Below are 14,434 nucleotides of genomic sequence, written 5' to 3'. Positions count from 1 at the left end.
CAAACATTTTAGTCAAATATTAAGCTACCCTAGGGCTGCCATACGTCCCCTGACCGGAAACCCGAGAATAGTGTAGGTACGAGGGACGAATGCTTAAAGTCACAGAACAGGCATCCCTCATGCCTTGAAACCCTCGAAACGCTCAAGATTCTATTTTTCGAACCACTCGCTACGCTGTGGTGGTTCAATTTTGGAATCTTTCGCTTGCTCGGGTGTCAACATTGGCGCGAGTGGTTAAACAACAACTTTGCCCCCTTGTAAAACAAATAGGTAACTATAAATCACGCTATCAAGATTTTTCATTGAAGAATGACACCAGACCAACCCAAACATAGAGAAATAAATAATTACCCAAGCATAAGTTTATTTGATATTTTATGCTCATCTTCACGAATTTCTTTTTCTATTTAAGTTTAAAAATAAAACGGTCAAGTGCGAGTTCCACCGAGGGTTCCGTACAAACTTTCAATTGTCTCAAAGACTAAATAAACACAAAAGACTTTTGACCAGAAAATACTAAGTATAATCATGGGTGCGAAACTCCTCGCTTCGGGCAAACTCGGCTCCGTTCGGCTCAGCATTGCTCCGAGCATTATTAGGGTTGGCACAACTATATGCATGTACCTTTGCGTCAACGACCACAGATAAGATAATGAGTATAATGACTTTAATTTTGACAACCCTAAATAGCCGATAGGGATAGTGCCATATATTAGAAAGGGACAGCATGATTCGACCCTGAACCGCTACCGCTCAAACTTCGGTTTTGTAAGAAGATTCCTTTCTGTACGGTAGTAGGTACTATTACTTATTCTGGGGTATAATTATATACAGAGTCATCTAACGGCAAATCGTTGTTTATCGTATCGGCATACTTACATAGGGAAAACTTAGGTAATCCTGACTACCGAATACCAAACCCCGAAGTATTGTACCCAATATTAGCAGTGATATAAATACTCCTTAAAAGCTAATTGTCCTTAATAGCTTCATTAAACAATAATACCTACCTAAAGTTAAAAAATAAATTAATGTAATGCGATAAAAACCTGGTAATTACACTTCTGTTCCAAATGCAGTCTATTAAGAATTGTTAGTCATCGGAGAGATAACGACTGCAATATGTAGAGTGATCAGTTGGTAATCACTGATTTTTGTATAGCGTGACCATCACTGTATGCGCTTATTTCATACAAATTACTTGTTCAGGATTACAAAGCTGTGTATAACTTATAAGGCTAGATAATCCAAACTTTTTGAAATGCATTCAAACATCACCCAGTTGTTCATCAACGACAATTTCCCATTTATAAGAAACATGAGCAAGATAGCTGCAAAAATCGCATTTTACAATTTTGAATGGCGATACGTTACTTTGGTGATGTTTAACAGTATTAATTTAATCGGTATTGCGACATTCTTGAGCCTTTACAAGCAGTCAGTTGTGGTGAAAATGGGAAAATTTATACCTTACCACCGAGCTGTGATACCACAGTTCGTGTTGCTCGGTGAGACATCTTCCGAATTAGCGGGTATGCTTCGGTGGCTAGCCCAGAACCAGTATGATACAACGGGAAACTTTGTCATCCTGTGTTATTCAACTGAACATAACACATGCAATGAGAAAGAAATCTTTGAAACGGTATCGAGTGTGTTCATTGTAAATGTTTTATTAATAAAGGGTTCTCTTGGCGACGAAGAGCCCACCGTATTGTCCTACTTTTTGGTTTTACCAGAGAAATGCATGAATAGCGAACCTGTTAAACTAAACATTAGTTCGAACTGCCCAAATGATACTTGTTTCAAATCTGTATTCCCAGAAAAGTTTTCGAATATGTATCAGTGTCCTTTTATTGTTTCTACATTCGAGCAACACCCGTTCATGTATTTGAGCAATGATAGCGCGCCAGAAGGTAAAGACGGTGATCTTTTGACTTTAGTGGTGGACATTTTGAACGCTTCACTTGTCATAAAAACGCCGAAGGAAGGCAGTGACTGGGGCAAATTAGTGAATAACAACTGGACGGGATCTCTGGGCGACGTGTTCAACGGCCTAGCTCACGCTTCGATGTGCTCTGCTCCGCTGTCTCCAACTAAATACGCAAATTTTCAAATTTCTTTTACATACAGTTCTATGGATATAGTGTGGGCTACGAGCCTGCCCGCCCTCAAGCCGGCTTGGGAAAAACTTTTATATCCTTTTGAAATGACCGTAAGGGTCATTATTTTCTTCCTGTTTATTGGGATAATTTTGTCGAATACTTTTACTAAGACGCGTGTTTGGAGAAAAGCTATACGTGCACTTAGAATTAGCCCGCCGAAGTCGAACCTACTGTTTTATTCTTGGATTGTTTTTATGGGTCTGCCTATTGTTAGAATGCCTTCAAAGCCGTCTCTTCTAATGGTGATCGGACTCTGGATTTGGGCTAGCTGTATTATCAGAACGGTGTACCAGGCGGAGCTGGTAAACATTATGAAACAGCGTATATATGAAAAGCCATTTGAGACATATCAAGATGCTTTGGCAACCAAAAGACCTTTTGGAGGTCTTTCCATTTATAAGGAATACTATTCCGACGATGAATACGTTTATGAAAATTATATTGACAAAAGCTTATCGGAAGCACGCCAAACTGTAGACAGGATATCAAATGGATCGTTGGATTTCATGATCGCTATGAAAAAAGAGTCAATCTATTTCAGATTAATGGAATTTAAAGGTACAAGGCAATTACAAATAATCCCGAAAAAGATCGCAAACAGTCCAACCGTTATGTTTTTCAAGAAGTTTTCCTTCTTAGCTACTCCTGTGAGTCGTATCTTGAGTGTTTCTTTGGAAGGAGGTTTCAGCCAAAAGATGTATTCACGTTTCTTCGAGAGGGCGATTCATTTTCTTCACCACTCGAGGGACCAAGGCCCAATTGCGCTACGACTTGAACATTTCATGGGTAGTTTCATAATCTTGCTTGGCGGTTGGATTCTTTCTGCTATTTTCTTCGCTGTTGAAGTAATATGTGGCAAAATAGCTCTAGCTAATGTTTATTCTTAATTAATACAACAGGATACAGTATTGCTTATATATTTATAGGTTAGGTTTATAGTCCTACCAACCTACCTAGTGGGGATCCGTTTAAGGGCATATTCTGTATCGTGTTCTGATTAGGAAAAAATACTACTTAAGAAAAATTTTGTAGACGCCTCCAAAACCTCCAACTTCCCTCCAGCTCGCCTTTCAAGTGGCGCTTCGGGCCTTCGGCCCTACGCGGAGCTCGGTTTTCGCAAGCCTTGACGCTTCGCAATAAATGTGTATGCAAAAACGCTAAAGAGCTTTATTAGGTACCTGATGTTTCGACTTCTATAAATCCATCAGCTTTAATGAGTTTAATGTGTGCGTGTGTGTGGAATGTAAGGGAACCAATGAGGGAACCCATACATTCTACGACTCTTCGCTTTCCGCACAGACTCTATAACTCTTCGCACAGCGTATTATTAGTTTTGTAATATGTAGGTACCTATGTGGTATAGGAGTAAGTACCCACGAGTAGGTATTAATGCGCCGTGCAATAAAAAGCTGTAAGCGCCTTATTTTATTACAACATGCACTTACCTCATTTTGTCACAAAGGTTATTGTATTCGAAATTAATGTTATTGATGGTAGGTACTTACTAAAAAAGATCTTTAAATGGGCATCGGTGGTTTTAATTTTTATTTTCCTTACATAATATTACCCTAAATCACAGACAATAGACATCCTCCAGACTGAGCATAGTAGCTCTACCCCCTCTGCCACAAATACGGTAGTTTTACTCCATTTTCGAGTCGAAAGTGTCTTTGTGTGACGTCCGTGTCTTTGAACGGACCAATCACGGCACGGGAACTCGCTCACCTCGTCCCCCGCGCCCCCTTATTTTTGGCAGCATCATGAAATAATTGCTCTAAACTCCGTCTAGAGGATTCCTAGTCTATGGCTTAAATAATCAGTAGCGTCCGTCTATGCTAGCTTTGCACCGACTTGAATGGAACAAAGTTAGGGTGTGTAATTTGACATTGCCACACTTTGTCATTGCAAATGCCATTCAGACTGCAGAGTTAGCTTGGTCCGACTCTAATCAGTGTAGTTTATTGCTTCATAGGTACATAAGGTGGTACCTGACCATGAATAATCAGCTACCTACGAGTATGAACCCCCCTGTAACGGCACTGCAAGTTACAACATACCTACCTACTTCTTAATACGTTACCGACAGTTATATACAGGGTGGTACTTTACTATGATCTTTGCTGAAAGTATATTGTTATCTAATTAATTTTCAATCAATGTATTATCATTTTAAAGCTAGGTTAAGTATATTTATATATTCATTCATTTATAATATTTTGAGTTTTATTTGACAAAGTTGTTTTTTTGTGACAATCGCCTCCATGGCAACGATGGCCATAAATAATCTGTTCTAACAGATGTTTTTTTGATTGATCCATGCCTTAGATACAAGACTTTTAAGACGTTCTGACGAAATAAAGTGAAGCCATATGAAAAGAAAAAAGTTTAGCGTTAAGTATATAACATAGATGTCGCTATTTTTTCAAATAAAGTTCTTTATATACAACTGTCCCTCCCCTAGATTTAAGTCATCATAGAAATCATAGAGATTAAAATAAACTGTATCTGTGCTAAGCCGAAATATTTCCTGTCAAATGTCAAATACCTATATTATGTTTATATTATTTTATTTTTATCTTGCTAATTATTTCAAAAAGGTAAATTTAAAAACGATATTATAAAAGTGCAAACCGAGCACTTTCATTTGATACTAAATTCGACCATGTTTTTTGGAAATAAAATGACCAGAATAGCTAGGCACTCACAAACAGCTTTTTGCCCTTCTAAGCTCTTCTACCTCAATAATCCCTTAATCGAGCCTGCTCATAATTTAATGACTAAAATATAATGCCCTCAACTACTCGGTTACCCAATTTCATTTAAATTAGAACAAATTTACTTAAGTTCTTGAGTATCAAACTATCTTCTGACAGTTCAGCTTAAAAACATCGAAATGCCGGGACGTGCCGCTAGCCAGCCGCGTGATCCAAGTCGAATGTAAGAACTTGGCTTCGCTTCGCTCGCTCGTTCGACAAGTCGGTGAGAGATCATTTCAATAATCCAATTCGAATAAAAATCCTAATTACTATTATTATTAAATTTATTGAGATAATTCTTATACGGGCTCGGTGACAATTTGTGGCAATTAGTTACGTCCATTATAAAGTAATTAAAAAGAAATGCGTGCGCATTTGTCAGGTTTACTACCCATAACCTGTAAAAAAAATCAATTTCCGATATACCTATTATTAAAACTAATGCATCGAGATAGACTCCAGGTGATTTAGAGCATAATGTTTAATGTCACACATACACCTCGGACGACATGCCGATAGATAGCAACCTTAATTCCGATTTAATTCTACTCAATGAAGACAATACAGCGGCTCAAAACTTAACTGTCACCGCGGCTAAGGTAGCCCTCAACAACTTCGAATGGAGATACATGACTATGGTTCTCCATAACTCCTCAACTCTTCTCGGATTATGCGCGTTCATGCAACTTTACCGGAAAAGTGTGGTCGTCGGCAATGGATACCTCGATTTTGAAGAATCCACTAGAGACAAGGTCATGCAGTTTGAGGTTCCGGAGCTAGCAATTTAATTGGTTTTACATATTTTGTTTATGATGACGAAAAATGTAAAATAAGTTTACCTCACCCAGTTCAGGAAACCTGCATTCAAAATTCATGCACAAAATTATTTAACATGAAACTTTAAAAAATTCACAGGTGTCCAATGCAGGTCCCCTTTATGTCTCTGGAGTCGGGATTGTCGGGAACCCCGGAAGGCGCAGACGGTGACCTCTTGCTACTCATCGCAGATGCTTTAAACGCAACTCTGAAGGTAATGACTCCATATTGGGGCTCCGGCTTTGGGCAGCTAAACAATCACGGTTATTGGTCAGGATCCTTGGCAGACGTTTACTATGACCTTGCAAATTTCTCTATGACATCCTCATGTATAACGCTGACCAGAAGCAGAGATTTTCATATGTCCACAAACTACTATTCGATCAATATTGTTTGGGTCACTCACCCTGCAATACCGCTGCCAGCTTGGCAAAGACTTATGCGACCATTTCAAATAATAGCTAGGATATCTTTAGTTGTTACATTTTTATTCGTCATACTGGTAGCTGTGTTCCTCAAAAGCAAATACTGGACTAAAATTTCCACAAGAATTATTACGGCTGCGCGACCTCATAAAAGCTTCTTGTTCAAAGCATGGGCAACTTTCATGGGTATGCCCATGACGACATTGCCTTCAAAACCGGCATGTATGACTATATTTTTGCTTTGGGTATATTATTGTTTTATGATACGAACGTTCTATTAGACATCAGGACATCACTTATACGCGCCATGAAAAATAACTATAACTCTCCAGAATTCAAAAAAAATAAATTATGGTTATCCATTTGGTGGTGTGCCATCACTCAAGGAGATTTTCATTGACGTTCCTGAAGTATATAACAACTGGAAACCCATTAACATCACCGACATTTTTAAAACCATGGTCAGTTTATCGAAAGGAATGAAGTACGTTCTGGCTGTGAAAAAGGTTACTGCAAATAATTTTCTTTCAAAACATTATGGCAATTTACATATTTTGCCCGAGACCATTGTGACAAGTCCCACTGTTTTATTTTTTAAGAAATTCTCTCCAATGGTGGAGTCCGTGAATCAAGTGCTTGAGCGTTTAAACGTAGGCGGTTTCATTGAGAAGTTCTATAAAGATCATGCCAATATGCAAACATCGAGGAAGATAGAAAGTTCAGTAGCAATTAACGTTGGACACTACGCGGGATGTTACGTAGTATTGGCCGCTGGATGGATTGCATCGATAATAGTTTTCTTTTGTGAGATTTGTTACAAATATAGTAAAAAATAAATGATTGTCAGTGTAGGTAAGAATAAAGAATCTATACATATAATAAAGCTGAAGACGGTCGAAAGTCTGTACATGGAAGATATTTGAAAAAAAGTTGGCTGGGGATACTTAGAATCGATAACAGAACACGTTCCAAAAGTTTTTAGAATTTTTGTCTGTTTGTCTGTTTATCTGTTTATCTGTTTGTCTGTTTATTTGAACGCGCATCACGTGAAAACGGCTGAACGGATTTTGATAAAAACTTTACTAATCTGTCGAGAAAATCCCCGGCCAGGTTATAGGCTATAAAAATTCAACCCTAAAAAGGGGGGGTAGCCACAATACTCGATTGACTTAAGTTTGCCCCTGAATCGTATGGCGCTACTTAGGAAGGAGGGGCAAACTTTTTTCAAATATGTGCTACCACTATTGAGTACCCTGGTAACCTAACAGATGGAGCTGAATTTAATACGTTGTGACATGAATAAGCCACCGAGGAAAGATTTTGCCAAATTAACTCTAAGTTTAGAAGACACGGATATCAACAAAAATAATTGAATAATTATGTTGATTTAATAAATTAATAATATATCGAAAAATGTTCGCGCTCGCTTCGCTCGCGTTTTCAATAACTTTCTAAGATATGGCGACTGCAGCAGCATTACTCTGTTGCAACGTTGCTGCTGCAGCACTGTAAATTTTCGTGATAAAATGATGTGACTGACTTCCATACTAAAAGTAAAAATGTACAACTGTCTAACTGTCTATCAAATTGGGTTTTTATATCGAAAAATTTTCGCGCTCGCTTCGCTCGCGTTTTCTATTGCTTTCTAAGATATGGCGACTGCAGCAGCATTACCCTGTTGCAACGTTACTGCTGTAGCACTGTCAATTTTCGTGATAAAATTATGTGACTGATTTCCATACTAAAATTAAAAATGTACAACTGTCTATCAAATTGCGTTTTTATATCGAAAAATGTTCGCGCTCGCTTCGCACGCGTCTTTAATCACTTTCTAATATATGGCGACTGCAGCAGCATTACTCTGTTGCAACGTTACTGCTGCAGCACTGTCAATTTCCGGATAAAATGATGTGACTGATTTCCATACTAAAAGTAAAAATGTACAACTGTCTATCAAATTGCGTTTTTATATCGAAAAAATTTCGCGCTCGCTTCGCTCGCATTTTCAATAACTTTCTAAGATATGGCGACTGCAGCAGCATTACTCTGTTGCAACGTTATTTCTGTAGCACTGTCAATTTTCGTGATAAAATGATGTGACTGATTTCCATACTAAAAGTAAAAATGTACAACTGTCTATCAAATTGCATTTTTATATCGAAAAATTTTCGCGCTCGCTTCGCTCGCGTTTCAATAACTTTCTAAGATATGGGGACTGCAGCAGCATTACTCTGTTGCAACGTTGCTGCTGCTGCACTGTCAATTTTCGTGATAAAATGATGTGACTGATTTCCATACTAAAAGCAAAAATGTACAACTGTCTATCAAACTGCCTATTTATATCGAAAAAGTTTCGCGCTCGCTTCGCTCGCGCTTTCGATCACTTTCTAAGATATGGCGACTGCAGCAGCATTACTCCGTTGCAACGTTACTGCTGTAGCACTGTCAATTTTCGTGATATAATGATGTGACTGATTTCCATACTAAAAGTAAAAATGTACAACTCTGTCTATCAAATTGCGTTTTTATATCGAAAAATTTTCGCGCTCGCTTCGCTCGCGTTTTCAATCACTTTCAAAGCTATGGCGACTGCAGCAGTATTACTCTGTTGCAACGTTATTGCTGCAGCACTGTCAATTTTCGTGATAAAATGATGTGACTGATTTCCATACTAAAAGTAAAAATGTACAACTGTCTATAAAATTGCGTTTTTATATCGAAAAATTTTCGCGCTCGCTTCGCTCGCGTTTTCAATGACATTCTACGATGTGATAAAGGTGACATTCGGGTGGCGACTGCAGCAGCATTAGGTACTCTGTTGCAACGTTACTGCTGCGGCACTGTCAATTGTCCTGATAAAATGATGTGATTAATTTCCATTCTCAGCTGTAATGCGGCAATGAACGTCACTCAATTTACCAAAAAAATTCAATGTAATCTTGATGACCCTAGGGAGAGAGGGCACCATGGTCTAGAAATGCTTAGGGCATCAAGATATCTTAATCCGGCACTGGTCGTTTGCGGAGTCAAATGATTTGGGACTCGTATTTTATACGCATTACCATGCATTCCCGTAAACAATCGAATAATTCCCGAAAGTCTCGCAACGCATTGAGGTTACAAGGGGCACGTGTCTTCCTCAGGAGTCTGAAGAAGACCACGGTGAGTGGCGGTCTAGCCACAGGCAGGCCGCTTCGCTTTCGCTCGCGCGCGTATACCTTACGGCTTACTGTATCGTCCGATATACACCTACTACCTACTCTGTCGTTTAAATCACGTGTAAAATTTGAATAAGGTCGAAAAAACTATTGACTTTGGAGTGTAGTTTTATTTAGTGGTACCTAATTGTAAAATATTTTATCTGGACTGCAGTCCTCTAGCATATCCATCTGTCAACTTTACCTACTTCAAGTTCCGCCTCCAGGGGAGACGGAGAGAAATTAGGATTAGAAATTAGCCGCTTACTGACACAGACCGAATTCCACGCGGGCGGAGCCGCGGGCACAGCTAGTAAAAAATAAAGTAGGTACACGAGTTTAATCAGTCAATCATAAGCGACAGTCACCAAGTTACTAAGTAATCTATAATCTAATAACCTAACCAAGCTAAGCGAGCTTCACCAAGGAGGAGTTTTGACCGAAGAGTGTCAAGATCCGGCGTTCCGCGGCCGGCTCCCGACACTGCGGGGTTGCGAACTGCATCGCAGCCATAATTGTGTGTTTTTAGTTTTAAGATATATTTTATAATAATATGTATGCTAGTTTTAAGGTATTTATTTATGGGCCAATAGTTGCCTAAAAATCAATATTTTCATTTCATAAGCTTTTATCTGTTTTATTTTTAACAGCCATTGTCTAGACTACGTCGACCTCTTATGGCGCACAATTACATAAGATGCCTCTAAATCCTACGACTTTTTATTGAGATTGACAAGCTTATTACCTTCTGGGAAAACATATACCGGGTGTGGCCTGTAACACGAGCAAATAATTAAAACATAGACTGTACTCCTCAAACGGTGACACTTTTGTTCAACAACTTTTAAAAATTATGAAGTATTTAGACTCCTTATTTTTCATACAAAATAAATATTATCTTCAATGGACGCCATCGCCACGCCATATCATTGTGATTGACATTGCTTGTCACGCATTGATATAGAATAAGAACTGGATACCCAATCAGCCGCAAAAAATGGCCCCGCAAAAGTGACGTTAAAACAGATCACGCGTTACTTTTTCGTTTAGTCTTGTATAGACCGCTCAAATGTGAAGTTGTCAACAATGTCGTAAAATGGTCGTCAAAATATGCAAAAATAACAATGATAAAATAAGGAAAAAGCTTGGAATGTATTTCTTTCGGTTAGTTCTTTGGATAGCATTACATAATTTATGTAATCTGGTGGTAATTTCATGGTTTTGTATAAATTATTTTGTTAGTACCAAAGAAGGGATGTGAAGGAACAAAAATCTAATGAGTCGATGTGAGGTCAATACTTTTTTTTATTTATATGGAATTCGTAACATATAATATTATGTTTAAATTCAAGATTTCCAAGAAAACCTATGCGACGTGCTGAGTGTACTGCTATTATAGCAAGAGATAGGGGTGATGCAGTTTTAAACAAGGCAAAACGGCACTTGTGTGTTCGGCGCATTTCCCTGTTTCCGACATATACACGACCAATAAGGGCTTACATCGACTAACTGTAAATGTTAAACCTGTCTGAACACAGTGACAACCACAGGAATTTCTTGATAAATACCATAACCAATCAGTACCAGTAGCGACCTGAATATCCCCGTGCACTATATTGCAAAGAACGAAAGTGCGAAGATTATGTAGATCTAAAATACACAGTTATTTAATAAGTTGAATTTATTTCAAGGAAAATAGTATTTAAAGACGTACCTATACATACTTACTTATTAAAAATAAATTTGTTTTATGTAACTTAAACGGGTTGTTACCATGAATTAATTTTATTTGAACTCCCGATCAAATTAAATTGATTCATTTATTACTTTGGTTTTTCTGTACAGTAATACCTATTAAAATGTACCAAAGGGACTCCATTCGTTCTCATTTGACGTTGTTTGACGTAAATACAAAGGTGAAGTTACGTTTAGTGCCATCGGACTTAAAGTTTTAACAGTGTTGGTACTAATGTTTACAAATTTAATGCTTACGACAGTAAGTTCTTTTCCGTACAAAACATTTATCTTGACTCAAAATTTACGTAAGCGTTTTTATCATCAATGCAAATTTGCCGCTACTGTCATTCTGACCCACATTTTGTTGACGTTTTTGTTCCGCTCTGTGTGTCTATTTCTAATATTAAGTCAGTGTTGTCACGGCTTAAACATAACAAAATTCGAAATACATTGCGTCTTAGAATAAACTTTAAAGTGTATTAAAAATCAAACCACAAGTTTTTAAAAGTAGCTGAACAAATGTTAGTCAGTATGCCTACAGTTTAATTTTTTGCTCCTATTACAGGCCACACCCGGTATGAAGGACACAATATAAATGGTCATTTTATGTTCAATTTATTCTCTTATAGAAACGTTAAAATAAAGCTAATAAATATTTAATACATATATTTTTTTGCAATTAGAGAGTTTTGGTTGTTACCAGACAATTTATATAAAAGCATTAGCAACGCAATTATTAACTTACTACGACTACGATAATTACGATACTTATCGCACTGAATCTCCCCAAAGCGTAAAAAAATGCAAGCACGAAATGGATTAAGTATTGCGAGTATTGCGTATGTTCGTAGTGCGATGATTTCACAAAATAATTACACTATAGGTCAAAGTGCATTAAGAAAATAACCACATAGTCACCTAAAAGGTAATAACTGTAACATGCGCATTAGTAATTACAGATTTTATTGAATAGCGTGACAAATGACTGTAAGCCCTAATTTCATGCAAACTACGTGTGCTGGACTACAATGTTTTGAGTCCAACACTGAAAAATGGCTTTGAACAATTCACAGCTCTTCATAAACAACGAATTTTCATTCATTAGACATATGAGTAAGATAGCTGCAAAAATTGCATTTTATAATTTTGAATGGCGGTACGTTACTTTGGTTATGTTTAACAATATTAAGTTAATTGGTTTGGCAACGTTCTTAAGCAATTACAACCAGTCAGTACAGTTAAAATTGGGACAATATATACCCCAGCGTCGACTCACATCAATACATCAATTCGTGTTGTTTGGACAGGAATCTTCAGAGATAGCAGATATGCTTCGATGGCTTGCCCAGAACCAATATGATACAACAGGAAAATATGTCATTGTGTGCTATTCTATCGAAGATGAAACATGTGGTGATAAAGTAATTTTCGAAACATTATCCAGTGTTTTTATAGTTAATGTGGTATTAATTCAAGGTTCCCTCGGAGATAAAGAGCCCACAATATCTTCATATTTTCTTGTTTTGCCAGAGAAATGCCTGAATAGCGACCCTGTAAAGTTAAACATAAGTTTAAACTGCGCGGATGATTCTTGTTTTAAATCAGTATACCCAGAAAAATTTTCGAATATGTATCAGTGCCCTTTTATTCTATCAACATTTGAGCAACATCCATTTATGTATTTGAGCAATGATAGCGCTCCAGCAGGTAAAGACGGTGATCTTTTAACTTTAGTGATGAATATTTTGAACGCTTCACTTGTAATAAAAGCACCGACTGATGGCAGTGACTGGGGCGAATTCGTGAACAACAACTGGACAGGTTCTCTCGGCGACGTGTTCAACGGCGTAGCTCACGCTGCGATGTGCTCCGCCCCGCTGTCTCCTGATAAATATGCAAATTTTCAAATTTCTTTCACGTACAGTTCCATGGACATAGTGTGGGCTGCAGGCCTACCTGCCGTGAAGCCGACCTGGGAAAAACTGTTATACCCTTTGCAAATTAACGTAAGGATGCTAATCTTTTTTCTGTTTATTGGAATAATTTTTATGAATACATTTACAAAGACGCGTGCTTGGAGGAAAGTTATACGAGCCCTGAAAATAAGCCCGCCGAAGTCGAACTTGCTATTTTATTCTTGGGTTATGTTCATGGGGCTACCGTAAACCGGGGTTACTTTGATTTGCGGGTCGACTTTGATAACAACTTCCCTCCGCTACTAAAGTGCTTGTTTTAACGAATTGAAAAATACCTTCGCAGTTATTTTTTCTTTTTTGGCAATACTGATAGTTGCTTAACCGCGTAGTAATCGGATGCGAGTGTAATTATTAATATTTCGTGTAGAAAATAAATATTAATGGCGGGTACGCTTTTCTACCTGGTTTTCTTGGTTGAAAAACTTTGACTGTATTTGTGCCAAATGTATTAAACATGTAATTTTATAGTGTCTTAGGTTAATCAGTGTTTATTCGTGAGTTTATAAAAAAATACCCGAATTCGACAACCTACACATGCGCACGTAGCCGGGGAATCCATGGGTCGGGGTGTCTTTGGTCACTTCTACGTGGTGAAATTGATCAAAATATTAAAGTAACACCATGAATTATTTTGGCAGCTTACGATTTTTTAATGTATATTTTTCAATAGTTATATAATAAATAAGTATCGTTTGAGTCAGTGCAAGAGGAAGAGGATGTAAAATTATAAGTTTGTATGTAGGAGTTGATCTTCGGAACTGCTTATCTGATTTAAAACATTATTTTACCCTTTTTTATTGTAGGTAATTAACTTTCTGGATGGAAATTGGCTATATTTTATCCTGCGGCTTTGATTTAGGTTTTTTATCATACGTGCATGAGGCCACCAGCCCACCAGGGTATTAATTCTACAATAAATAATAATGCATATTCTTTTATAGAAACAATGCCAGAGATTACAAAAAAAAATCGAGACTACAAAAAATACCAAGAAGATCAACTCAATGATGCACTTGAAAAAATAGTGGCGGGCTTAAAATCTATTCGTGCGCCATGGAAAGCATACAATATTTTATATAGAACTTTATACAATAAGTATAAAGGCAACATATCAAAGGCACATACCAAATTTACTGAAACGGAAAAGCTTGCAATTCAAAAATCTGTTGCTAAGTGCGATGATAAGTTAAACCCCTACGTTATTTATAGTAAATGATCTAATAAGCGCTTAAAGTGATTAATTTGTATCATTTGGTATGTTATCAAAGTAACCCCACACCTTAAAAATATATATAACTTAAAAAGTACTTAACAAATTTTTATTTTTTTATTTTTTACGGGCTTATTAGCGGGTCTACTTTAGAT

At 37.4% G+C, this 14,434-nt stretch overlaps 3 protein-coding genes and 1 long non-coding RNA gene across 4 annotated transcripts in view; 3 read left to right on the top strand and 1 right to left on the bottom strand.

The window, feature by feature from the left end:
• Window positions 1-14,434, bottom strand: part of LOC134792135 (uncharacterized) — a 688,366-nt gene that overhangs the window by 230,180 nt on the left and 443,752 nt on the right. The window lies entirely within an intron of this gene.
• LOC134792494 (uncharacterized) lies at window positions 1,276-3,053 on the top strand. The gene has a single exon (XM_063763770.1). The coding sequence runs from the start codon at window positions 1,319-1,321 to the stop codon at window positions 3,047-3,049; it is 1,731 nt and encodes a 576-aa protein (XP_063619840.1). The 5' UTR covers window positions 1,276-1,318; the 3' UTR covers window positions 3,050-3,053.
• LOC134792495 (uncharacterized) lies at window positions 5,841-6,483 on the top strand. The gene has a single exon (XM_063763771.1). The coding sequence runs from the start codon at window positions 5,841-5,843 to the stop codon at window positions 6,438-6,440; it is 600 nt and encodes a 199-aa protein (XP_063619841.1). The 3' UTR covers window positions 6,441-6,483.
• LOC134792299 (uncharacterized) lies at window positions 11,968-13,258 on the top strand. Its single transcript, XM_063763569.1, has one exon. The coding sequence runs from the start codon at window positions 12,146-12,148 to the stop codon at window positions 13,256-13,258; it is 1,113 nt and encodes a 370-aa protein (XP_063619639.1). The 5' UTR covers window positions 11,968-12,145.

Source organism: Cydia splendana, chromosome 7, assembly GCF_910591565.1.
Source record: "Cydia splendana chromosome 7, ilCydSple1.2, whole genome shotgun sequence".
NCBI lineage: Eukaryota > Metazoa > Arthropoda > Insecta > Lepidoptera > Tortricidae > Cydia > Cydia splendana.
Note: the sequence above shows the minus strand (reverse complement) of the source record. Positions and strands in the feature narration are given on the sequence as shown.

Coding starts and splice junctions, on each gene's coding strand:
- LOC134792494 (XM_063763770.1), top strand. CDS start 1,319: ATGAGCAAGATAGCTGCAAAAATCGCATTTTACAATTTTGAATGGCGA.
- LOC134792495 (XM_063763771.1), top strand. CDS start 5,841: ATGCAGGTCCCCTTTATGTCTCTGGAGTCGGGATTGTCGGGAACCCCG.
- LOC134792299 (XM_063763569.1), top strand. CDS start 12,146: ATGGCTTTGAACAATTCACAGCTCTTCATAAACAACGAATTTTCATTC.